General features: G+C 41.3%; 5 protein-coding genes across 5 annotated transcripts; all 5 read right to left on the reverse strand.

Annotated features, from left to right (window-relative positions):
- Positions 1-1,373: 1,373 nt before the first annotated feature.
- Positions 1,374-1,603, reverse strand: HETIRDRAFT_163241 (uncharacterized protein; the record flags this gene model as incomplete). Its single annotated transcript, XM_009546846.1, has 2 exons — positions 1,374-1,462; positions 1,519-1,603. 2 exons carry the CDS (start codon positions 1,601-1,603, stop codon positions 1,374-1,376), a joined length of 174 nt encoding a protein of 57 aa, XP_009545141.1.
- A 4,608-nt stretch (positions 1,604-6,211) lies between these two features.
- HETIRDRAFT_119547 (uncharacterized protein) lies at positions 6,212-8,350 on the reverse strand (the record flags this gene model as incomplete). The annotated part of the gene is given in 11 exon segments (XM_009546847.1): positions 6,212-6,298; positions 6,347-6,359; positions 6,606-6,649; positions 6,920-6,967; positions 7,013-7,075; positions 7,134-7,250; positions 7,608-7,702; positions 7,762-7,816; positions 7,938-7,966; positions 8,289-8,292; positions 8,306-8,350. 11 exon segments carry the CDS (start codon positions 8,348-8,350, stop codon positions 6,212-6,214), a joined length of 600 nt encoding a protein of 199 aa, XP_009545142.1.
- A 3,559-nt stretch (positions 8,351-11,909) lies between these two features.
- On the reverse strand, positions 11,910-13,133 carry HETIRDRAFT_426338 (uncharacterized protein; the record flags this gene model as incomplete). The annotated part of the gene is made up of 4 exons (XM_009546848.1): positions 11,910-12,068; positions 12,156-12,354; positions 12,400-12,591; positions 12,913-13,133. 4 exons carry the CDS (start codon positions 13,131-13,133, stop codon positions 11,910-11,912), a joined length of 771 nt encoding a protein of 256 aa, XP_009545143.1.
- Positions 13,134-13,595: 462 nt separating this feature from the next.
- HETIRDRAFT_247615 (uncharacterized protein) lies at positions 13,596-13,904 on the reverse strand (the record flags this gene model as incomplete). The annotated part of the gene is made up of 1 exon (XM_009546849.1): positions 13,596-13,904. A coding segment is annotated over one exon (309 nt), but the record flags the coding sequence as incomplete, so codon positions are not given.
- A 2,243-nt stretch (positions 13,905-16,147) lies between these two features.
- Positions 16,148-16,402, reverse strand: HETIRDRAFT_18343 (uncharacterized protein; the record flags this gene model as incomplete). The annotated part of the gene is made up of 1 exon (XM_009546308.1): positions 16,148-16,402. A coding segment is annotated over one exon (255 nt), but the record flags the coding sequence as incomplete, so codon positions are not given.
- Positions 16,403-23,843: the final 7,441 nt, after the last annotated feature.

Here is a 23,843-nt window from a genome sequence, read left to right on the forward strand (position 1 = left end):
ACAAAGGAATCTCACTCATATCACTTAACATTGCCATTGTCTTTGCCTTGCTTGCTTTAGCTTTGCACCACTATTGTATCTCTTGCCAGGGCCTTTGTCACTGTCCCTGAAGTTACCTTGGTCAATCATAACCTAAAATTATGTATCACACATTATCCTATACTAGTTGCACATCTTGTAATCTCAGATCACTGTGAGCTACCTTATAAATCCTTGTACACTCCTTGCACCATCTTACATAACTTTACTTGACCTCATATATATATATTATGCCCTACCTCACTACTCACAAAAGATTCTTTAATTTCTAGAAAAGTCAGCTCCAAGCCTACTAATATTTGTTAGTATATTTTATTGTGTGTTTTTATATAGAGAGCTATTGCAAGCATATTAATATATACTATAGAGATCTTAGAGATCTTAGATAGTGTTTCTGGGCCAAAGACCAAGAAAAGGCCATTAAAACCCAGGTTAAATATTGCCTAAGCAATAATTAACATCTAGGCATTATCCAGAAAAACCTCCTCTCTTAACTAGATCCAATTATTCAAAATACTGATCTAAGCTAATTAGAATACATTATTCATAATCAACTTTAAGATTAAATTTGCAAGTAAGATAATATTATTAATACAACTATAGTTTCATTAAAATCTATAACCCAATTACAATTTTACACATTCCGAATCTAAATATATAAGTGCCATGATTGTATTTTAAGTATATTGTTTATTTTACATTAGTTTACTATATTATTGTCTATTGCCTAAATTCAAATATCAAAAGCCCTGACTTTAGAGGTATTTATTGGCTCCTTTATATATAAATAGGTAAAAGATAAATATATAAGAAAATCAGAAATATTGAGATTATCTTATTTATACTATCATATTTAGGTTACTAGGTAATTAACTTAGATTTCATAGCTTAGTAGTTTAGAATATTGGTCTAGAATATGTAGGCATGAGGTTATTGGCTTAATTCTGGTAATAGACAAGTTCATTACAAGGTATAACTTTAGTTTAATTAGTGAGCTCTATAAATACTTTATAATTAAAGATATAGTGATAGTAGAGAAATTATAAAACTAGGTTGGTTGCTATTTTTTCGAAAATCCATATAATAAATTAGCTCTAATTAGCTCTAATTAGACCTTATAATTTCAGGATTAAAGAGGAGGCAACCTAAAAATCCTGAATAATAATTGGCAAAGATCTATCTAAATTTATGTTTGACTATGGTTAATTTAATATAGAGCTTTTTACTGATGATCAGAAAATATTGACCATAGCAGGTTATATAGAACATTAAGAATACACATCTATAACATAGGTAGAGGTAGTAGTACTAAAAATATAGGCATAAGATAGTATTTACCACTTTATTTGGCTATAATACCAAACAGGGTTCTTCTTTGCCTCTTGACATTTGTATATAGGATACATACTAGTAAATAGTCCTTCTAAGTAGATTAAGTTCATAATAAGCTAACCACTTGTTTAAAGCAAAAAAACATACCAAAAAGAGGGAAATTATTATTAATAAGTATATATCTGAAGGGATTTAAAGGAGCATATCTAGGATCTTCTAAAAATATGGCCATATAGAGTAGACAATTAGAAGACCTAGTAGTAAAGACTAGGAAGTCAGTAGTGCCAAGAAAACATCTTAATATACTTCCACAAGAGGCTTCTTTATTATATGCATACATTCTAATATCTAGAAAGCCTTAGCTCCTTATATAGCAACCTATTTTTTAAGAAAAGCAGCAGTTTCCTAGTAAGCTTTGGTCTCCTCATGCCTCCAGACATCTCATAGTATATGCTAACTTATATCCTTGCATAATGTGCACATTGACTAGTTCTAGTACAGTCTAATGCCTACTTTCTAATCTGTAAGAAAAGATCAGTAAGGTCAAAGTAACAATTTAGAGAAATTTATGCAAGGATTCTTTTATAGTAGTGGTTGCCCTATAGCTAGGACTTGCCTTATCTTACCACAGATCTGGAGCTATTGTGATTACTTAATAGAGAGTCCCAATAAAAATACCATTGGCAAAAAAGGACACTCTGGCCTACAAGACCATGGTGCTGATCTACAATAAAAAGGTAGCAGCCAAGGTATATAATAGGGCAATGGCCACTCAGGTGATGCTTACCTAGCACGAACTACTCTCTCTCTGCCAAAGTCTGTTCACAGGTCTAGGAGGCTATGTCGGCATGCTGATTACCTGCTGATGATAGCAGCAATGTTTAGACCTTTTACTAAGATGCTAATCTACCCTATGCTATTGACAACCTTGAACCACCAACTCAACTGACTTTATCAATGTCCTGCACCAACCAGAAACACCCCTGCCTAGCATGATCATCATCCCTGACATATATGAAATGTATCTGAAGAATCTACAGCTTGGTCAGGTTCCTCAGCCATTGATAGTTGCTAAAAAGTCATCTGTCCTAAGGTCTATTATTCCCCTCATTAATTATTAGCAAAAAGTTGAATGTGTTATTGATCCAGGTTCATAAGTTATTGCCATGTCAAAAGGCATTTGCAATGAATTAGTGCTTATCTACAACCCCAAAATTGTCCTTAATATGTAGTTGGTAAATGGCAAAATTAACCAATTCTTGGGCCTGGCATGCAACATTCTATTCCTTATCAGTGACATCACTATATATGCAGGTCCATATCATTCAAAACCCAGCCTACAACATTCTCCTTGGCTAGCTCTTTGACATCCCCACTAAAAGTGTCATCAAGAATTATTCAAATAAAGACCAGACAATCACTATCAGTGACCCAAATATGGGATGACAAGCCACCATTCTGACAATCAGGTGAGGACCACCTTGAGTTCTTTACTAAAGACAAGCAGGTTTTCATGACTCAATAAATTGATCCAAGATCAAGGATAAATTGTACTGATCATTCCACTAATCATGATACCCCCAATTTCCCACTTATTAAAGTGTCCTCAGATTTCTATTCTCTATCTTTCTCTCATCACAATCTCTGTCTCAAGTATATTATGGCCTCCAATTTAGGGCCCAAAAATCATCTCAAAAGCAATCTTGATTCTAATATATTGTTTTCTTTTCCTTAGTTGTCCCTGGTTCTTTCCATTCCACTAATATCACCAACCCAATTGCCATCTTCACCACTAAGCACAAGTACAAACCAGTCACTCAGAAAACACAACCAGTCTTGGCCACATCTGGAAAACCACCCCCTTGTATTAGCTCCGGATTATATCTAATAGTGTCTAAAAGTATCTAAAAGTGTTAATAGTATCTAAAAGTGTCTAATTTCCCAATTGGGAGCAATACATTGTGAGCATTGGATTGGTTTCTAATTTCATGATATTAGAACTAATTCTATACTAAGAAGTCTTTAATCAGCAATAAAAAATAGTAAGTACTACTGCTCTATTAGTGAGAAGGCAAAGATGTGGCACATTCTATACTATTTCAGCATATTACTCTCCTTTATATATGCCTATACCATTATCTTGTAGCTCTTTTGCTGACTTTCCAGCTGCCTTGAAAAGGGACATAGAAAGAGAGAAATGTGCATTGATGTCCCCAGCCACATTGTTGGCAGATTTGCAGCTGCCACAAGAGGCTATGAAGACCTAGGTACCTTGGCCTTGCACATAATATCATTAAAGTTGTCATTGTTAGCCAATGCCTGCTACTGGTCATTATAGGACACAATATGTGGGTTGGACTTAGGGATATGCTATATGCAGCCTTATAGACCTTGTCTATTAGTACAGTGGCTGATACTGTCTTATGCAGCACACAATCATCATCACTATTGATATTACAATTTTTAATATTTATATTGTTTATTGCCTTGTTATACAGAAGATGCTCAAACTTGGTGTTTTCCTCTAGTTATTAGGCTGTGGAAAAGACAGTCATATTGGTATGTGGTGCCAGAATGATATATTTGCCTGCCATATAGGAAATATATGCATTAAGCACATTAAGATCACCTCTAACAATCTTGTGCTTATTTATATATAGGCATGCCATACATATATACCCTTGTCCCCACCCTCTACCTCACTAGTAGCTATTTGGAAAACCCCTCTCTCTTATTGGATCTTGATTATTCATCATCATGTTTTTGATCAAATTTGCAAATCCAGGTAGCATTGTCATTACTAGTAGAGTCCCATTGAATATTATACTCAATTATAGTTTTACACATTCTAAATCCAACTTGTGTAAGTGCCACAATTTATTTTTATCCTATATAAAGTGTATTATTGATTTTCCATTGGTTTATTATCTTCTTAGCTGGTGTTTAAACTAAATCCTGAAAGACCTGACTTTTTATGTATTTATTGACCTATTTATTTATAAGATAGAGGAAAGATAAATGTTAAATAAAATCAGAGGTGTTGAGGTTGCCTATATTATGTTTACTTATTTAGATTACCAAGTTTATATCTTAGACCTTGTGGCTTAGTGGCTTAGAGCATCTGTCTTAGGTGCTTGCATACATGAGGTTGTTGGTTCAACTCTGGCAGAAGGCAAGTTTGTTATAAGGTATATTCTGTGTTTAGGTATTGAACTAGTGTTCTAATAGACATGGCTCTATAGGAAGGCTATGAGAACTATGATGCTTGATTTATTATGATTTTTCCGAAATTTCAAGTTATAATTAATCCTAATAATTCCTAATTTAGGAAAATTATGTCTAATTAGAACAGGTTTAGAAGGGGGGTAAGCTAAAAATGTCTAATCTTAATTGTTCTTAATTATGCATAAATAGAACTAATTAGAGCTTAATACAAAGGGGTGGTTTTCTAGATGCAACCTCCCTGAAAAGTTCTGAATTGTTCAAAACATCCTTGGTGACCCTCTTACTACCCTTCCAACACTGACACTGAACCCCCTATCATTTGCACCAACTGGTAGATACATAGCCAAACAATGTGACCTCATTGACAAAGTCCACTCAGACAACTTTCTTTGGCCAGCTAAACAATAGCTCATATACTATTTTATGTGTTTGCAAGAAATGGGATTTGCCTGGGATGATTCAGAATATGGACATTTCTGCAAAGACTTCTTTCTACCAGTCAATATGCCAGTAGTCAAACACAAGCCTTGGGTTCAGTACAACATCCCAATTCCACCAGGCATCTATGATAAAGTGTGCCAACTTATCAAAACCAAGATGACTGCTAGAGTTTATGAGCCGTCAAAGTCTTCCCACCAATCGCACTGGTTTATGGTCATCAAGAAGACAAATAGCACCTTCACTAGGACCAAACTCTGAATCATTCACAGTCTTGAACCCATAAACACCATTACTATCCAGCATTCAGGTGTGCCCCCATATACCAATTAGATTGCTGAACAGTTTGCAGCTCATGCTTGTGGCAGCATTCTGAATCTCTATGTTGGGTACAACAAATAAGGGCTCACCAAATTATCTTGCAATTTCATCACATTCCAGACCCTATTTGGCACTTACCAACTTATCGCCCTGCCTATGGGATAGACAAATTCAGGTTTGATCTTCTATAATGATGTCACCCACATTCTCTAGCCAGAGATCCCTGACACCACTATTCTTTTCATCAACAACATCCTAATTTATAGTCTATCAACTCCATATAAACTTCTAAATAATAGCTTCAAGATGCACCCCAACAACCCTAGCATCAGATGATTTATGTGGGAGTACTTTCAAGGCCTCAATCAGGTAGTTCAGTAGTTGAAGTATAGCAGAGGAACATCTTTAGGACACAAGGTGATACTCTGCGCAGCTGAAATCATAGTTGTTGGCTATCATTACATATATAAAGGAAGGTTATTAGATGAATTGAGGGTAGAATTGATTATGAAGTAGGGACCATATAGTGATCTCTCTGATGTTCAGGTGTTTTCGGAGATGATTGGTGCTGTTTAGATCTTTATTCAGAATTTTGCACATACTGACTATGTTAATGCACAAGAATTTTCCATTTATATTTGGCCCAGACCAGATAGTGGCCCAGAACATCCTCTGGTCAGTACTTTTCAAATCACCAGCCCTTTGGCCGATCAACTATGGGCCGGTGGCTAATGTTATCCTTACTATCAATACCTTACAAATCACAGTTAGCTTCCACCTCTGTTAATGTGTGCTCAACAATCCTAGGGTTTGTTACTATGCTTGATTTGGCTCCATCACTCTGAACAACTGCAAATCATGATTCTCTCAACCCAAGCTTGAACTCTACAGCCTCTTTCACACCTTCTAATTGCTCAAAATATACCTTATCAGCATTTGGAACCTGATAATTGAAGTGGATGCATGCTATATCAAGAGCATGCTTACTAACCTGGATCTTGAACCTAGTGTCAGCATCAATTGGTGGATCATCTCTATTCTCACATTCCATTTCACACTTTTCCATGTTCTTGGCACTTCTCATAGCCCAAATGGTCTCTCCCAATAACCACTACAACCCTTCAATCAACCTGAATCTGAGAATAGCTTTGACAACTGGATCAATAATCCCTATGGCTTTTTTTATCAAATCAACAACACATTTCCTACCTCTAACTCAACCTCGACAACCACCATCTTTACCTCCTTACTTATAGGCAACTGCCCAACCAATACCAACTCCAATGACAAAGGCCTGACCATTGACTATTTAGATATTCTAAGATTGCAAAAAGCCTTGGAAGCCAGAGAATGCCTATGGTTGGTCTGCAACTGGCACTAAATGCTGGTTCAGCCCCCTTCTCTCTTCAACTCTGAATATGCCACTTTCCTGCGATATTGCACTGAGTTTTTCATTGCAGCTGACAAGCTATAGAGAAAAGACTTGCATAGTTGACACAAGATTGTTGCAGCCCCCTTTAGTTGGATCACAATTCTCACTGTAGCCCACAATAATATTGCTTACAAAGGTTTCTATGCTATAGCTGCCCCAGTCACCGAATGCTTCTGGTGGCTATATATGAGGCAAGATATTTCCTGGTTCATTCAGATGTGTTACCTTTGCCAGATTTGCCAGACCCATAATGTCCTCATTCTCCACCATTGCCATGCCTGCATCACTCTTTATAAAGGTGTATATAGACACCATGCATATGCCAACTGCTGGTAGTTTCAAGTACCTCATTTAAGGCCGCTGTTTGGTATTGCACTACCCTGAATTTCAAATTCTCTGACATGAAACAAGCTTTGCACTCGCTAACTGGATCTTTAAGTATTTCCTGTGTAGATGGGGAATACTAGTAAAGATCATCTTTAACAACAGACCAGCATTCATCAAGGCACTCAACCAGCTAGCAAAAAAGTACCACATTTGGTACATCTGCATTTTGGGCTACAATTCCTATATAAATAGCATCACCAAATGGCCTCACTTCAACATTTGGCAGGCTTTGTTCAAGGCAGTTGATGAAGATCAGGCCAAGTGGAATTGTACAGCTTATTTCATATTCTGAGCTGATTGCATTACTATTCAGTGCTGAATAGGTTGTTCCTCATACTTTGCAGCAACTGGCACCTATCCTCTCCTTCCACTAAACATTGCCAAAGCTACTGATCTCCTATCACCACCAATAGCAACTCTTAGCACTATTGACCTTATTGCCTGGCATGCCATCACCTTGTAGAAATGCCAATTGGACCTTGCCTACCTTTGTAGCTTGGTAGTTGGCACCCATGTCCAGGCCATCATCTAATTCAAACAACAGCATTTGGCCACCCTTTGTGACTTTAATTTCCACCAAGGCTTACTTATCCTAATATGCAACACAGCTATAGAAGGGGTGCTGATGAGCATGCACCCACGCTAGGGTCCAAGGGAGGTATTTGGGAAGCTTTGGGAAGACACCAAACAGCACTAGATAAGTACTGAAGATGACAACTATTACTGAACACAGTCGGCCCCCACCCGACTGACTATAACTCACCAAAGGACATTTGGCAGCACTTGGGTCACTTCACCCACACTTCATGTACTTACCATGACTGCACAAAAGTATTATGATAAGTGTTTATAAGATTGGAGCCAGTATTTCATGTCAGCTGATGTCTTCTATAAGTCAGTCAGTCATTATTGCTTATCTTCCTGGCTTCCACATAGTCAGTCAAAATGTGATCTTGCATCATTGCTTGGCCACCCTAATCATATATTATGTTTTCTTTATTTTCATTGGCTCACCCATACCTATTCTTGCTACCTATACTCAGATGATAGATCCCAAATGTTTGGGATTCCGCCATTGCTGATTAATTTTTACCTTATCACCTTTGGAACCCATATGGATATCTTACTTACCTTTTTATCTTCCCTGATTGCTAAGGCTTGGCACCTATTTGACATCTTGTTACAAACTGCTCGTTCGGTAACCCCAAGAGTAAGAGGTTCCTCTCTAGGTTGCTCATAGAGAAAGGGTGGAACGATGGTCTCAGCTGTACGTATAGCACAGGAGCCAGAGGTGTATTACGATGTCTTGTATTCTAGGATACAAGGGGCAGTAGTGTGCAGTAGGAAGACTGCACGGAACAAAGGAGAATAGATTAGAGATCCACCAGCCTACTCTATGGGCCTTATATACTACTTTAGGAAATAGGACATGAGAATACCAACTATGTATCTGTAGGTGTTCTCCAAAGTCCTCTCTCTTAGGACAACTACTCTTGTGCTTCTCCAATTGTCTCCTTCCAGCTAGGAAAGACTAGGAGCTCTATGCCCTGCATGTGAGTAGTTTGTAAGGCAGAAAAGGATGCCTGCTGCAATAAAGCTTGTAATACTTGACCAACGATGGGTGATCTGTTGGGAGTGGATGACCAAGGTTATTACCTGTACCTTGATATATGCCTCAACCTATGAGGCCACCTAGTATTTGTGATGATCGTATCAGAATAGACCACCGTTAAGGCCTGATAGGTCATGATCATAATAATACCCCCTTTCTACGTCCTATTCACCTGGTAGGACTGCGCTCTGCACGTCATCACCACTTCATATAAGATTTTGCTTTCTTGATCCAACAATGGGTCTCCGGATGCAACTTCCGGGACATGACTTCGTTTTCTGGGAGAAAGACCAACTTACATTGTTTGATCCTCTAGGAGTTTTTCATTTCTATTGAGCTGTTTGTTTCTCGGCCATAATGCAAGGGCACCACCCCTCAGGCCACTAGGATATTCTTTCTTCACCCGTGAGGATTATTCTGCCATGGGTTAACTGCTTCGTGGTCTTACCCTAGCTTCCCTGGGATAGTATCAAGAAAGGCGTATGAATGCAAGTGGTGTGTGGATGAGTAGAAACTCTAGTTGTGGGTTCTGATTCATGTCATCATTATCTTCTTCTTCCTTCTCTAAGGGCCAAATCTCAGTGTTTCCAGGATAGTCGTCTATCCTCATGATTTATTGTTTCCTCAATGACGATGGGCAGTGTCCACGGACAAGTAGGTTGATCGTTTTATGAAGGCTTAGGCCTACTTCTCTAGACTACCAGAAGGTTATGCTAAGCATAAGTTGACAGCCAAGCAGTATTGCTCTCATACGGTAAGCTCATCTCCGGTGAGGGCACCCAATCAAATTCCAAGCAGTATTTTGATATGGTGGACTTATCTCTAGTGAGGCAGTTTACGGCATCCAGAGTTTGTTTGTCACAAACGTGGGCCTATGGTGGGGAATACCATATGTAGTGTTGGGTTCGAGGCAAGGATGTAAAGAAAATTAGACTAGAAGGATGCAGCAAGGAGCAAGGAGGAGTCTAACTCCTTCTCCAAGTCTGTCCATTTGCATGCATGAATAAACATCTAGACCACAACTGATATATTGTTTGGGTTTGCAAGATATATTCATGATGGTAGTTTAAATGTTGTTGCGGACAGTCCATAGTTTACCGTCATTGCGGACAATATTGAGGCACCCGGTGCCCCTTAGTAGTTTACTTTCTAGGTCATTGCGGACCTGCTTTATCATCAACATGGAGTATCTGTGGGGAAAGATGTTTCTGCATGCTGGATCATTCGTCAGTTGTGTGCATAGGGCCCTAGACCAGACTTTACCCGTGCAGGTTTCACTGAGGCATGATGGGAATGGTTTATACTATATCAAACTAGATAACTTGTAACGTCTCAATATTGTGAGACCACTCAGTTTAATGCCATGAGTTAGGCGACTGCTCAGTTTAACGCTGTGAGTTAAGCAACTGCTATTGTCTGACTGTGTCCCTTGAGTCACGATAGTCTTGGCCTTTTGAGGATGAAGGTGGTTTACCATCATTTCGGACGTTAGCAGGCATATTTTTATTAAAAATGATGTCAGCCAATAATCCCTATGTTAAAAGGGACAAATAGTTTAGCATCATTGCGGATGATTGGGACCCAGGGTTGCCAATCATAACTTCTATGTGGTAAGGAGCAGGTAGTTTATCATCGTTCTGGACGTATGGTATCTGATTGAGATATCTATTTTGATCCTCATTCTCGAGAGGACAATAGTTTAAAGTCATTCCGGACCAGATGATGTTTGTCTAGATACAGACATCGTCTACGATCCCTGTACAAAAAGGGACAAATAGTTTACCATCATTGCAGACATGATACCATCCTACAAGTTGAAATGATATCCTATGATCCCTATGCGGAAAGGGACAAGTAGTTTATTGTCATTTTGGACATTTGGGAGCTGGAGTAGTAATTCCAGCTCCCAGATAATCCCTAGAATGAAGGGACAGTAGTTTAACATCTTTTCAGATGCTTGGTGGAATAGACTTTCTCTAAACGAGTAGCCAGCTCTTGTCGTTCTTCTGCAATGTGAGCCAAAGGGAGTTATGTGATCTAGCCTGTCCGACTAGATTCTTGACTCGAGGCACATGTCCTAGTTGCCTCCTGACTAGGTCTTGGAGCAGAATTTCTTGTACTTCGACTCTAGGACTTGACTGGGTGTGCTATGAAGAGATGTGTGCTCTTCTACGTCCCTAGACCCCTCGCTTGGATTTGAACCAAGACACTGTTCTTTTACCGAAAAGTGAGTGAACATCGAAGCGCTCTTGACCACTTATAGACAGGGTTCTGTGACATGGATCCTTCTGAAGGTCTGTGCTTTACCAGAATACAACTATGCTTGTTGGGTTGATGGTAATTTAATGTCATTTCAGACATGGGTAGTTTTCCGTCATTTTAGACGAGGACTATTTTAATGTCATTGCGGACCCTAGTAGTTTATAGTCATTGTGGACCAAGCCTTTGGTAGTTTTACATTGTTCTGGATATCATTTTATGGCCTCGCATTCCTTGGAGGAAGCGTGTTAAGTAAAGGTAGCCTAGACTCTACTTATCTTATGTATTAGCAGTAGGATCCCCTAATATGGAAATGATCCTGTAAAACTAGAGATCTAAAGTGGGACGTCCAAAACACCAGTCACACCTTGACTGTGAGGGTTCACTTAACGAGTTATGCATCATAATGTTCTTGGCCTCGGATTTGCAACCAGTTATGTATGCGCATCTTCATTGTACCAGGACGAAGAGCCGGCTTGTCGACACCTAATACACAAGTAGATTGCCATGTAGAGGGTTCCCTAATGCGGAAAAAACCCTGTAAAACTGAGGATCCAAATGAGACGCTCGGTGCATCTGTTAGATTAACTATTTGACAGCAAGGATGTAAAAGAATTCCACTGTAGGTCGTACGTGGAATTATGCCCACTTACATGCCCATGGTTCTGCCATCTCAGAACTCGGACGGGTGGTCAGGTACTTCCTCTGCCTTCTTGTCTTTTCACAGTTTTAGGACATACAGGTCTGATAGTTTTGATGTCATTCCAGATGTGGGGTAGTTTAATGTCTCTTTTGGACAAGGGTGTACAGTTTAATGTCTTGAGGGACAAACCTAGTTTTACGTTGTTGTAGACGATGCTAGTTTTAAGTTATTTTGGACCCTGGGTCAAGGAGTTCCTCAACTTCCTTACCCTCTTTCTTGCCCTGTTGGTGTTTAGTAGTAATCAAAAGGTCCTTGATAGCCATTGCCTTCCTTGTCGGGTCGATAACAGGGGTCCACATTGTCATAATTTCCAAGATCATCTAGAGTGTCCCATGCATCGAGCTTGGATCAAGTCCATGAGCAATTTCTTTAAGCCTCTGAATCAGTGTGGTAAGCTCTGCGGCTACTTTAGCTATTCTGTCCCTCATCTGCACAAAGTTGAGCACTAATAGGAGGTGTTCCAGACCGGTGTTGAATACCCCTGCCAACGGTTGTTCCACATTGGAGGGTTGCCTAGCTTCCTCGACCCCTTCTTTCTTCATTTCTTCAATAGATTGGCGGTTCCTCCTCGTTGGTACCATCCTGGGGTATAGGAAGGTTTTGTATCTGGTGAGAGGAGGAGGTCACGGGATGGCTATGTGCTGTATGAACCCCTCATTGTCTTGGAGGAGGGCGTTCCACGACCATGTGCAAAGGCCTTCTTGGATTTGGTATAGGCGTGGGATGTTCCCCGAGATGTGGTATGTTCCAAGTGACAATGTGGAATGGGTTGGTCCTACTTGGTTGGACATTTCCCAGTTCTCCTGAGAAGAAGAGAGCTGGAAGGAGCTCTCGGTTGACATACTAGAAGAATTCATCAGGGTGGATGAAGAGAGTTCATGGTCGTCCATCATTGTCTTTGCACCAGGAGGCAGTGTCAGGGTGAGTCTAGAGGGCTAGCATTCTGATTTGTAAACTGGCATTGGCCAGTCGTCGGGGTACATTGCTGTTCTTGTTCCTGGGTTGCCCTGCTGAAAAATTAGCAAGAAGTTAGAGGGCCATGGCAGTAGCCATCTATATTACCGCAAAGATGGTATTCCGCTGGAGGAGCGCATCTGCATGTTGCTTCAGTTCTCTAGAGTGAGAATTTGGATAATAGATAGTTTCTCCCATAGGGCCAGGAACCTGTCCACTAGCCAGTATTGACGGTTGTGCAGTTCCTGGTTAAACTGATACTGATTTAGCCATTCTATGGCCTGAATGTTGAGTTCCAGTTTCTGCTCATAGTCCCAAGGGACTTGTAGCTCCAATATTTGGCGTGACTCCAATAGGAGGTGTAATTCCAGCTGGTGATTTGCTAGGGCCCGGCGATTTTCTGTCATCAGAGCCTTCATGCTATGGTGCATTTTGGGAACTCTCCCTTGGCAATAGTTGGTGGGTTCCTTCCCTTTCCTTGAATTTGGTGTAGTCTTCAGCATTGTCTTCTGAGAAGTTGTTGAGATTTGGTGTGAGGATGGTGATGGTGGGCTCTAGGCAGTGAGGACTGGTTCCTCTATCAATTCATCCAACATCAGATTGGTGAGGGCTTGTTTCTCTTTCCACTCATCTGACATCTGGATTGGAGACCATAAAGATGACATCGGGGGAGGAGTTTCTGGATGGAGACGAGGCATCATGGTTATCGTGGAGGAGCATTTAAGTGGTGAGATGGAAAAGAGTAGGGAAGATGCCCTGCTTAGGGTCATTTCACTATTCTTTTTATACTCTTTTCTCCACTCCTAGGATGTTTCCGGACGGGGTTTATTTGGGTATCGGTCATGGAACTTCTTCATGGCTTCTTCCACTGTCCCTTTCAGGAGGGCATAGGGTTCCCAGGTGTTATCTGCTTTGGGATATCCCATCCATTTGACCAAGTACTTGGTTCCCCATCCGTGTTTCTTTGAATCCACGATTATTTCAACCTCATAGTGTTCTTCATTGTTTAGTATCTCCGGTAGTGGCCTTGCAAAGTCCCCCCCACGTGCTTCCGTTTCCTTGTACCTAGTGAGCATGGTAGCATGGAAAACAGGATGGATTTTCCAATGTTGAGGGATTTGTAGTTTGTATGCCAGGGTTCTTAATTTCGCTATAATTTTGAAAGGGCCATACCTCCTAGGGGCGAGCTTGAATTTAGGATGTGTTGTCTAGATATGGGTTTCTTCTAGCTATACTTAGTCTCTTTGTTTCCATTAGGGGAGCTTCTTTTCGAGGTCCTGGCTTTTGGCATAATTGCTAGCTATTTGTAAGCTGGCCGTGGCTTCTTCCTGTACTTCTGTGATCACCCTAACGTGTTCAGCTACCGTGGGTACCTTTGTTTCTAGTGCCGTGTCAGCTGAATAAGGAGGATTGAAGCTGTATAGCACTTTAAAGGGGAATTTTCCAGTGGCTGAGTATTTCCACATGTTATGCAAGAATTCAGCAAACAGCAGAAGGTCTACCCAGTTATCTTGGTGGTAGTTGCAGAAGGTTCTCAGGAATTGCTCGATCTCTTGATCTACCTGTTCCGTCTCTCCATCTGTTTGGGGATGATATGCCATGCTGAGAGCGGCAGTGATCCCTAGCCATTTCCAGAGTTCCCATGTGAACTTCGCTGCAAATTGGGGGCCTCGATCGGAAATTATTTTGGTTGGTAGCCCGTGTTGATTGAAAACATTATTCTGGAAGAGAGTAGTCATTTCTTCTGCTGTGATAGTTTTCTTGCATAGGGTGATGACTATGCCCTTTGACAGTCCTTGGTCCACTACCACATTGATCGAATCGAAACCTTTGCTTTCGTGTAGGTCCGTGATGAAATCTGTTAAGATGAATTGCCATGGAACGTTGGTGGTTTCTAGAGGGTGAATGGGTGGATGCATCCTATGCGTCAGATTCTTTGTGGATTGATATATGACGTATCCGTCCACATATTTGTGGACAAATCTGGTCATGTTTTGCCACCAGTAGTGCTGCTATATAATTTCCAATGTTTTGGCTCTGCCTGGGTGGCCTGTGGCTGGCGTGTCGTGATGCATTTTGGCGATGAGTCTTTGGATCGAGTTGTCCTTGGGGATGCATATGCAGCTATTTTGCCTGATGATTCCATTTTCATGTGTCCAATGTCCTAATAATCCTTTCATTTCTTGTGGACCTGTTTGTGGGAGTTTTGTGAGAACTACTTTTGTTAGGGTATTGTGTTCCGATTTCAAGTGTCGGATGAGGGAGATAAGGTCTGAAAATGTGATTTCCGTGGCTTTTACGTGCCATGTCGGAGGTGGTTCCACCAGTGTTTCGTTGGAGTTGTTGAAAAGTTTGGCTGGGAGTAAAATTTGAGCTTTATTGTCAGATTCTACCCCCTCACTTAGATCTGGATACCTGGACAGAGCATCAGAAAGATTTGTTGACCCTGCCTTATGGCTGAGCGTAAAGTCAAATCTGCTCAAATAAAGGCTCCAATGGGCATGTCTTTGTGATAGGTCTTGTGCCACTTGAAAATGTTCCAGGTTTTTGTGGTCCGTCCAGATCTCAAAGGGATGTTGTGCGCCTTCGAGGTAGTGGTTCCAGTGTTCCAAGGCTTTTATAATGGCCAAAAGTTCTTGGTCGTGAACGTCATAGTTTTGCTCTATTGGTAAGAACAATCCGGAGAGGAAGGCTACCAGGTGCCAGTTACTATCTTTTCCTTCTTGTAGGAGGGTGGCTCTATAGGCAATTAGTAATGCATCCATTACTAATCAGTATGGGTGCATGGGATCTGGGTAGTTCAGCACAGGTTGGCTAATAAAGGCTTTCTTTAGCTATTCAAAGGCTTCTTGACATTTTGGGGTCCAATCCCATTTTGCATCTTTCTTGGTGAGGTTGTGTAAGGAGCATGCGATAAGTGAGAATTTGTCAATGAAGTGCCTGTAAAAATTTCCTAGACCTAAGAAAGAGCGGATGTCTCAAACTGTGCGTGGATTGGCCAGTCTTTTATCGCATCCACCTTGGAGTCTTCCACGGCAATGTGGTCCTTGGAGATTGTGTACCCGGGATAATGAAGCTTTTCCTTATAGAATTCACATTTCTCTGGCTTCAAATAAAGGTCATTGTTGCATAAGATCTGGAAAACTTGGTTCAGGACGTGAATATGTTCTGCCATGGATTTGGAAAAAATAAGGATGTCATCCATATATACAGTTATTTTCTGGGCTATGATGAGTTCCCTGAAGATCATGTTCATCATGGCCTAGAAGGTGGCTGGCGAGCTGGTTAGTCCAAAGAACATCACTGTGGGTTTGTATGATCCCAGGGGAGTGATGAAGGCGGCTTTCCACTCGTTTCCTTCTTTGATGCGTATATTGTTATATCCTCATTGCACATCAAGTTTGCTAAAAATGGTGGCCCCTTTTATTACATCCAGTAACTCTTGGATTAGTGGAAAGAGGCAAACATTTAGGATGGTTCGCGAGTTTAGATAGCGGTAGTCCTGTACTGGCCACAATTTTCCATCTTTCTTTTCTATAAAGAAGAAAGGAGCTGCGTTTTGTGAGGTGGATTGGTGAATGGTTCCTCTTGTGAGATGTTCCTTGATAAATTTTCCCAATTTGTTGTGTTTCTCAGGGCTCAAGGCGTAAATTCTAGGTACTTGAGGCTTGAATATGGGTTTCAAATCAATGGTGTGGTCCTAATAAGTATGCTCCAGGAGTCGCTGAGATTTTTGTTCACTGAAAATGTCCAAATATTTGTGATACACCTTGGGAACCCTTTCTTTCAAGTTGGTGATGACAATCTCGTCCTCTAGGTCTTGATCGGAGCTAGCAAATTCTGACAGTTCAGGGACCAGTTTCTGAATAGCTGGTTCCCTTGTGGCCAATGTTCCTGAGGGTTTGTCGGGGAGGTCAGGTTCTCCCCTGTTTGGTGAAAGAGATGGGCTGAGGTTTTCCTGGGCATGGTGTTTCTCTTTTGCATATTTCCTTATGTCCTGTAGGAGTCATTTCCACCTGAGGTAGGCTCGCAATTGGACACCAAATGTTCCGCTATGGTTGTGGAGTCTAACATTCTCTGATAGCCTTCAGAGGTGTTCTAGGCACTATTTTTCACGCTTGTTAATTCGTGGTTTGTGTTGTGGCTCCACAATTAATAGCTGACCATTGTTTGGTTGCTCTTCCCTTGCTCTAGTAAACCCGTGTGGTTGCTGGCATTTTTGGGGACACTGATCAAAGTGTACTTCTTGTCACCTCCACTCGATAGAGGGATCGTGGTATTTCAACCAATCTGTTCCTAAGATAAGGTCATCTTTCCCTAGGTTCAAAATAAACATTTGAATGTGTTCTGTATGTGTTCACCCCTGAATGTCCCGAATTTTGAGGTTTTTGTCTAGTGCTGACCAGATAAGACCTGCTTTGTTTATCGTGTCATTGACATTGCAGACGCAAATTGGGTGGTTAAGTGAATACGTGGGAAAGCGGTGTTTTCTAACCCATGTTTTGTTTACTATGACCCCTTCACAAGCTGAGTCAATGGTTGCTTTTGCTCCAGCATGTTGGGCCTGGTTTGATATTGTCACATTTAAGCGGATGGGAGTGATGATGTGATCATTCATTGCTCCAATGTGAATACACTTGACTGTGTCAAACTTGGGTCTTGCTTGACCTCTCTCCTTTGCTAGTGAGGGAGAGGTCAAGGAAAATGCTCTGCAAATACCATTACAATTTCTCATTGCTCATCCTCTCCTAGTTCTCCGAGCACTTCTCTGACTCTAGCAGTATGACTGAGGGTTCTGTCCTCTTATCATCTGTCAGGTAGCATAGTACATCACTGATCATTTGCTGAGGGTCATCTGGGTAAGGTAAAGTGTGGACGTTCCATTGAAGGACCAGGTCATAGTACCCTCTGGTCAGTGCGATGGACATCCTTTGTCTCCACTCCTCAATATACTCCTGCTTGGTCTCCCATAGCAGGTGTGTTGTCTTCTCCTTCAATATCAACCACATGGTTTCTTCTCCCTGTTTTACCCATATATCTCTTCAAGTTTCCTCAAACTGGTGGAACACCTCTGTGTGACAACTAGCAGTTAGCACTAGAGTGCCCTTGTTGTCCATAGTGAGAGCATCTGGGTCGCTTGCCATCAAACTTCCTCTTCTGGCTTTCCTCATTTCACTTCTTCGTGCCATTGATGTCCATGTTGACGGCTTGGTTATTCATTCTTTGAGGAGCATTTATGGAGTTATAGCGAATGGCGGGTTGAGTGTGGAAGCGGTTCAGGAAGTTGCTTCAAAAGGAGGTGGAATTGGCAAGGATGGCCTTTTGAGTGGCTCTAGCTCTGAGTCGCCTATCTATTTTGCAGGCTGTATTAATCCAATCCTGGATATTGTCCTTGGGTTGGACTTCCTTGTCATAGATTTTGTCCATGACGCGTGGGTCTAACCCACATTGAAAGTATGGGACTTGCTCCTTATTGGAGATGTTGGTGTCGGTAGCAATGAATTGGTTGGAGTATTCATTAACCGTCATCCTTCCTTGGGAGAAGGCCATGAGTGCGCTTCGCGCTTTGTTGGTCTTGCCTATTTCCCTAAATTGTAGCCTGAACTTTGCTAGAAAGTCTGTCCAGGTGCCTAGATCGGTGGGAGGGTCCGCTCCTACTGATTTAAGGAGAAAATTCTCCACCCAGGCTCTTGCTGTGCTGTATCTCATACATGAGAGCACCAGGGATATCTTGTCCTGATTAGTCTTGTACCAGTCAGATTTTGCTGCGAAAAGAAGAAGGCATTGGAGTATGAATTTCTGGGATTCAATGCAGTCACCTGTATAGTTGTCTAGGAGTTTGACTTTTCCCCTTCCGGGTTATACTACTGCGGGAGAGGGATTTGCAGAAGTCGAAGCTTGTCCCGATATGTTGGCGAGTGGTTTGTTTTAGGTATTGATTGGTGTTTGTTCTGGTGATAAAAAAATAGAGGCTGTCTCTTCTTGCTCCAAGTCTTTGGGGATTACCGGTGCCGGTTCTCTGTATTAGGGCAGTAGGTCCCAATGGTTCTCTGTTTTGTTCCAAAGGCGTTTTTCCTTGGTTCCATCGTCAAATGAGAAATAATAACACCTGTTTCGGTATGAGCAGTTATTGTAATTTGGTGGGGTGATGTTATTGGTATCTTCGTAGAGCCAATGGATCCCCTTGTGCCGGATAGGGCGATTGTTATGACAGAGTTGGTTATCGATGCGTCTAGTGCTGGGAGGGTATTCTTGGCCTAGGTCTTGCTCCAGAGTGTGTGCAGTAACACTTTCTTAATAGGGGTCTATTATCCCCACTAAGGAAGGTTGTAAGAAAGAGTGTGGCAGCAAGCTAGTACAAGCAAGGTAGGGGCAGAAGAGTCTATTCTAGTGTTACAAACTGCTCGTTTGGTAACCCCAAGAGTAGGAGGTTCTTCCCTAGGTCACTTGTAAAGGAAAGGTGGAACAATGGTCTCAACTATACGTGTAGCATAAGAGCCAGAGGTATATTGTGACATCTTGTATTCTAGAATACAAGGGGCAGTGGTGTACAGTAGGAAGACTGCATAGAACAAAGGAGAATAGATTGGAGATCCATTAGCCTACTCTATGGGCCTTATATACTACTTTAGGAAATAGGGTGTAAGAATACCGAATATGTATCTGTAAGTATTCTCCAAAGTTGTCTCTCTTAGGATGACTACTCTTGTGCTTCTCAGATTGTCTTCTTCCGGCCAGGAAAGACTAGGAGCTCCATGCCCTGCGTGTGAGTAGTTTGTAAGGCAGGAAAGGATGCCTGCTGCAATAAGGCTTGTGATACTCGATCAACAATGGGTGATCCACTGGGAGTGGATGACCAAGGTTATTACCTGTACCTTGATATACGCCTCAACCTGTGAGGCTGCCTAGTATTTGTGATGATCATATCAGAATAGACCACCATTAAGGCTTGATAGATCGTGATCATAACACATCCACTCTCGTTTTGTGTTTGATATTTTACTTAGGGGCTCTGTTTACTATAGAAACCTACATACAACTCTGGAATAAACCAGCTTTCACACCCCACAGTTTAGGGCTCATTTGCACTTGTCTTAACCATTGAAATTGTCTTTATTGACCCCCAAAAACTTGTCACCCTTGTCATTTGGCCTTGTTTGCATTTATACTTGTCTCTTTGCTTATACCCCTTATACCCCTTATATATTGTCAGAGTCCCGTGTGGCTCTTGAAGCATGTAATTGTCAATTATAACACTACCTTCTTGTTACTGACCAAATCCCTGACATAACTAACTGAATGTTCAGTTAGTATTTAGCATAGTTCTGAAACTGTTTAGGCACTATAATCTTACACCCCTTGTTGCTTCTCAGTATGCCATTGGTTTCTGAAGTCATCACTAACAATTCCTTGTGTATCAGATACTAGCTCCAGCACCCTCTGCATTAGAGGTTGTTTTAGTATTGTGCTTGGCACTTAGAACCACCTCTAGCATATTATTTTGGAGCCCACTATGAGGGGTTAGTATTCAAAATTTCCTTAAGGAATCTACATCACTTGTCCCAACCAATAGCAGAGCATGAAGAATGACACATAGTTATCAACAGCTTTAACACTTAGGAAACCTTTACCAACCAAAGTCTGTTCGGAGATGCCAATATAGTCCTAGAACATTTATCCCACCATTAATATCTTGACCTTAAATCCTTGCTATTACTCTCGCCACCACCTGACTCCACTTTCTTCTTAACCCTATCTTTATTGCCAAACTGATTGCTACTTCTGCTGATTTCCCTCATCCTTGATCTTGTGCTCTTAGAACAATCACCTCCATCTCCTATCCTATTTTTCCATGACTCCATCTCTCCATTAGTCCTATGCAGCCTCATTTTCTGGATGCTGACCATCTGACCAACTTCACTAGAATGCTCCTTTGAACCAGTGACTCCATCCCCAATCACCTTAGCAAACAATACCTTCTTTCCTACCTTTGACTTTTCCACTATGGCAACCCCATCCATGCTTGCTTGTGGAGATCAAATGGCCCCAATCTTTGACCCCCATCAACCTTGCAAACTAGACAATATTTTGCTAATCTAGATCTCCACTTTGTTTGGTCTACAGTAGTAGACAAACAAGAAAGGAAGAAACACACTTGCCAATTCCTAGATATCAATACCTGTGAGCTTTGGGAATTGCTTACCACTTTTACCAACACTATAAAGATATTCAAGGACTTCTGTAAAGAGGTCTACAGGCTGTACCCTGGATCAGAGAAAGAACATAAATGGTTGATATTGGATATAGACAAGCTAGTTGGCAAAACAAGCAGGGTTGGCATCTTGTCTTTCAACAAGCTCAGCAACTATCATTGGCAATCCCTAGCGATTATAGTATTCCTTCTCAATAAGGCACAAATCTTGGTCACCAAACAAGGATGTGCCTTTGCTAGAGGATTCTAGCTGGAGTTATGGGCAAAAATCTTTTAATGTCTACAACTTAAGTTCCCTGACCATTTTCCAGATGACCTATACAACCTCCAAGACATCCACAATATAGCCCAATTCATCTTGCATGGCACCATGGCCATTTATAGCACTACCTTTACTGATATCTCTTGAGCAGCCCCTACCATGCCACCCACCAATGCAATCAAGGCCAAAGATTTGGCGACCATGTTCAAATAGCTCACTGACACCTTTGTCAAGGCTATTGCAGCTCAGGGAATGTCCAAGCCAGCCAATTGACTATTCCAACAGCTAGGACAAGACAACGACAACTGCATGTTCTATGGCATTCCCAAACACTTCATGTTTACCTGTCCTGAGGTCACCAAATACATTCAAATTGGCAAATGCAAGTAGAATATTGAGAGGAAGGCTATATTGTCAAGCAGGGCATTTATGCCTAGAGAAATCATAGGTGATAACCTGGAGGACCAAGTTGACAAATAGCATCATAGGAATCTAGGCCAGTTGGCAACCAGACAGATGATGCCCACGGTAAATGTGGCACCAACATACCTGATGACAATAGCCTCCCGTCACAATTTACCCTCATTGCTAAATGTTACCCCAACTTATCAACCCACTGATGTCTAGTGAATCATGAGTTTCAAATGCAAACTATTTATGCTCCAAACATGGGGTGCAAGGGCACATGAAATAATGTAAATAGGATATTCAGCACCTACTCCTTCACTAGCCCCCAAACAACGAGTGCTGACTAAAACTCCTAAACCTAAGCCCTAACCAACCACCCTGACTCAGTGACCATCCCCAGTACTAGCCAAGGATAATGCTCCAATCTACCCATATGCCAAAGCCCAGGATGCCACCTATGTACCACCATATGAATGCAACATGAGAGCCCTGGCAAAGATACTATTGGCAAAGAAGGATGCTCCAGCCTACAAAACCATGGCACCAATCTACAACAAGAAGGTAGCAGCTGAGGTCTACAACAGAGCAATAGCCACTCAGGTGATGCTTACCTAGCACAAACTACTCTCTCTCCACTAAAGTCTGTTCATAGGTCCAGAAAGCCACATCAGCACACTGATTGCCTGCCAAAGATGCCAGCAATATTTGGACCTTTGACCAAGATACTGATTTACCCTATGCCATTGATAACCTTGAATTACTGACTCAACTAACCGTCTCCTTCTGCACCAACCAAAAACACTCCTACCTAGCATGATCATTATCCCCAGCATGTACAAAATGTATCCAAAGAATCTACAGCCCAGTCAGGTTTCTTAGCCATTGATAGTTGCTAAAGAATCATCTGCCCTAAATGTTTATCATTCCCTTCATTGATCATCAGCAGAAAGTCAAGTGCATCATCGATCTGGGTTCACAAGTCATTGCCATGTCAGAAGGCATTTACAATGGATTGGCACTCATTTACAATCCCAAAATTGTCCTCAATATGCAGTCAGCAAATAGTGAAATTGACTGATCCTTGAGCCTGGCATGCAACATTCTATTCCTCACCGGCAACATTACCCTGTACCTTCAAGTCCACATCATTTAAAACCCTGCCTACAATGTTCTCCCTGGTCAGCCCTTTGACATCCTTACCAAAAGTATTATCAAAAATTCTCCAAATGAAGACCAGACAATCACCATCAGTGACCCAGACATAGGATGACAAGCCACCATTCTAATGATTATGCAAGGACCCCCTCAAGTTTCTCACCAAAGATAAGCAAGTTTTTGCAATTTAATAAATTGACCCAGGATCAAGGAGAAGTTGCACTGATCATTTCCACTGATCATGATACCCCTAATTTCCCACTTATTGAAGTGTCCCCAGATTTTCATTCTCCATTTCCCTCTCATTATAATCTCTGTCTCAAGTACATTATGGCCTCCAATTTGGGGCCTAAAAATCATATTAAAAACAATCTTGATTCCAATATGTTATCCTTATTTTCCTCAGTCATCCCTGGTCCTTTACATTCTACTAATATTGCTGACTTGGTCGCCATCTTTGCCACCAAGCACAAGTACAAACTGGTTGCACTGAAAAACACAACCAGTCCTGGCCAACCTCCTCAAAAAGTTCTAAATCATTTAGAACATCCTCAGTGACCCTTTTGCTACTCTTCTGACACTGACACCAAGCCCCCCACCCTTCACATGGACCAGTAGATATATAGCCAAACGACATGACCTTATCAACAAAGTCCACTCAGACAACTTTCTTTAGCCGGCCAAATGACAGCTAATACACCATTTTATGTGTCTAAAAGAGATGGGATTTGCCTGGGATGATTTGGAATGTGGACATTTCCACAAGGACTTCTTTTCTCCAGTCAATATGCCAGTTGTCAAGCACAAGCCCTGGGTTCAATGTAATATTCTGATCCCACCAGGCATCTACAACAAAGTGTGCTAACTTATCAAAACCAAGATTGCTGCTAGAGTCTATGAGCCATTGAATTTGTCCTACTGATCACATTGGTTTACAGTCATCAAGATGATAAATAGCACCTCCACTAGCACTAAACTCCAAATTGTTCATAGCCTTGAACCCCTAAACACTGTTACCATCCAGCATTCAGGTATGCCCCCATATACTAATCAGATTGCTGAACAGTTTGCAGCTTATGCTTGCAGTGGCATTCTGGATCTCTA

The sequence above is a fragment of the Heterobasidion irregulare genome, assembly GCF_000320585.1.
Source record: "Heterobasidion irregulare TC 32-1 unplaced genomic scaffold scaffold_04, whole genome shotgun sequence".
Taxonomy (NCBI): Eukaryota; Fungi; Basidiomycota; class Agaricomycetes; order Russulales; family Bondarzewiaceae; genus Heterobasidion; species Heterobasidion irregulare.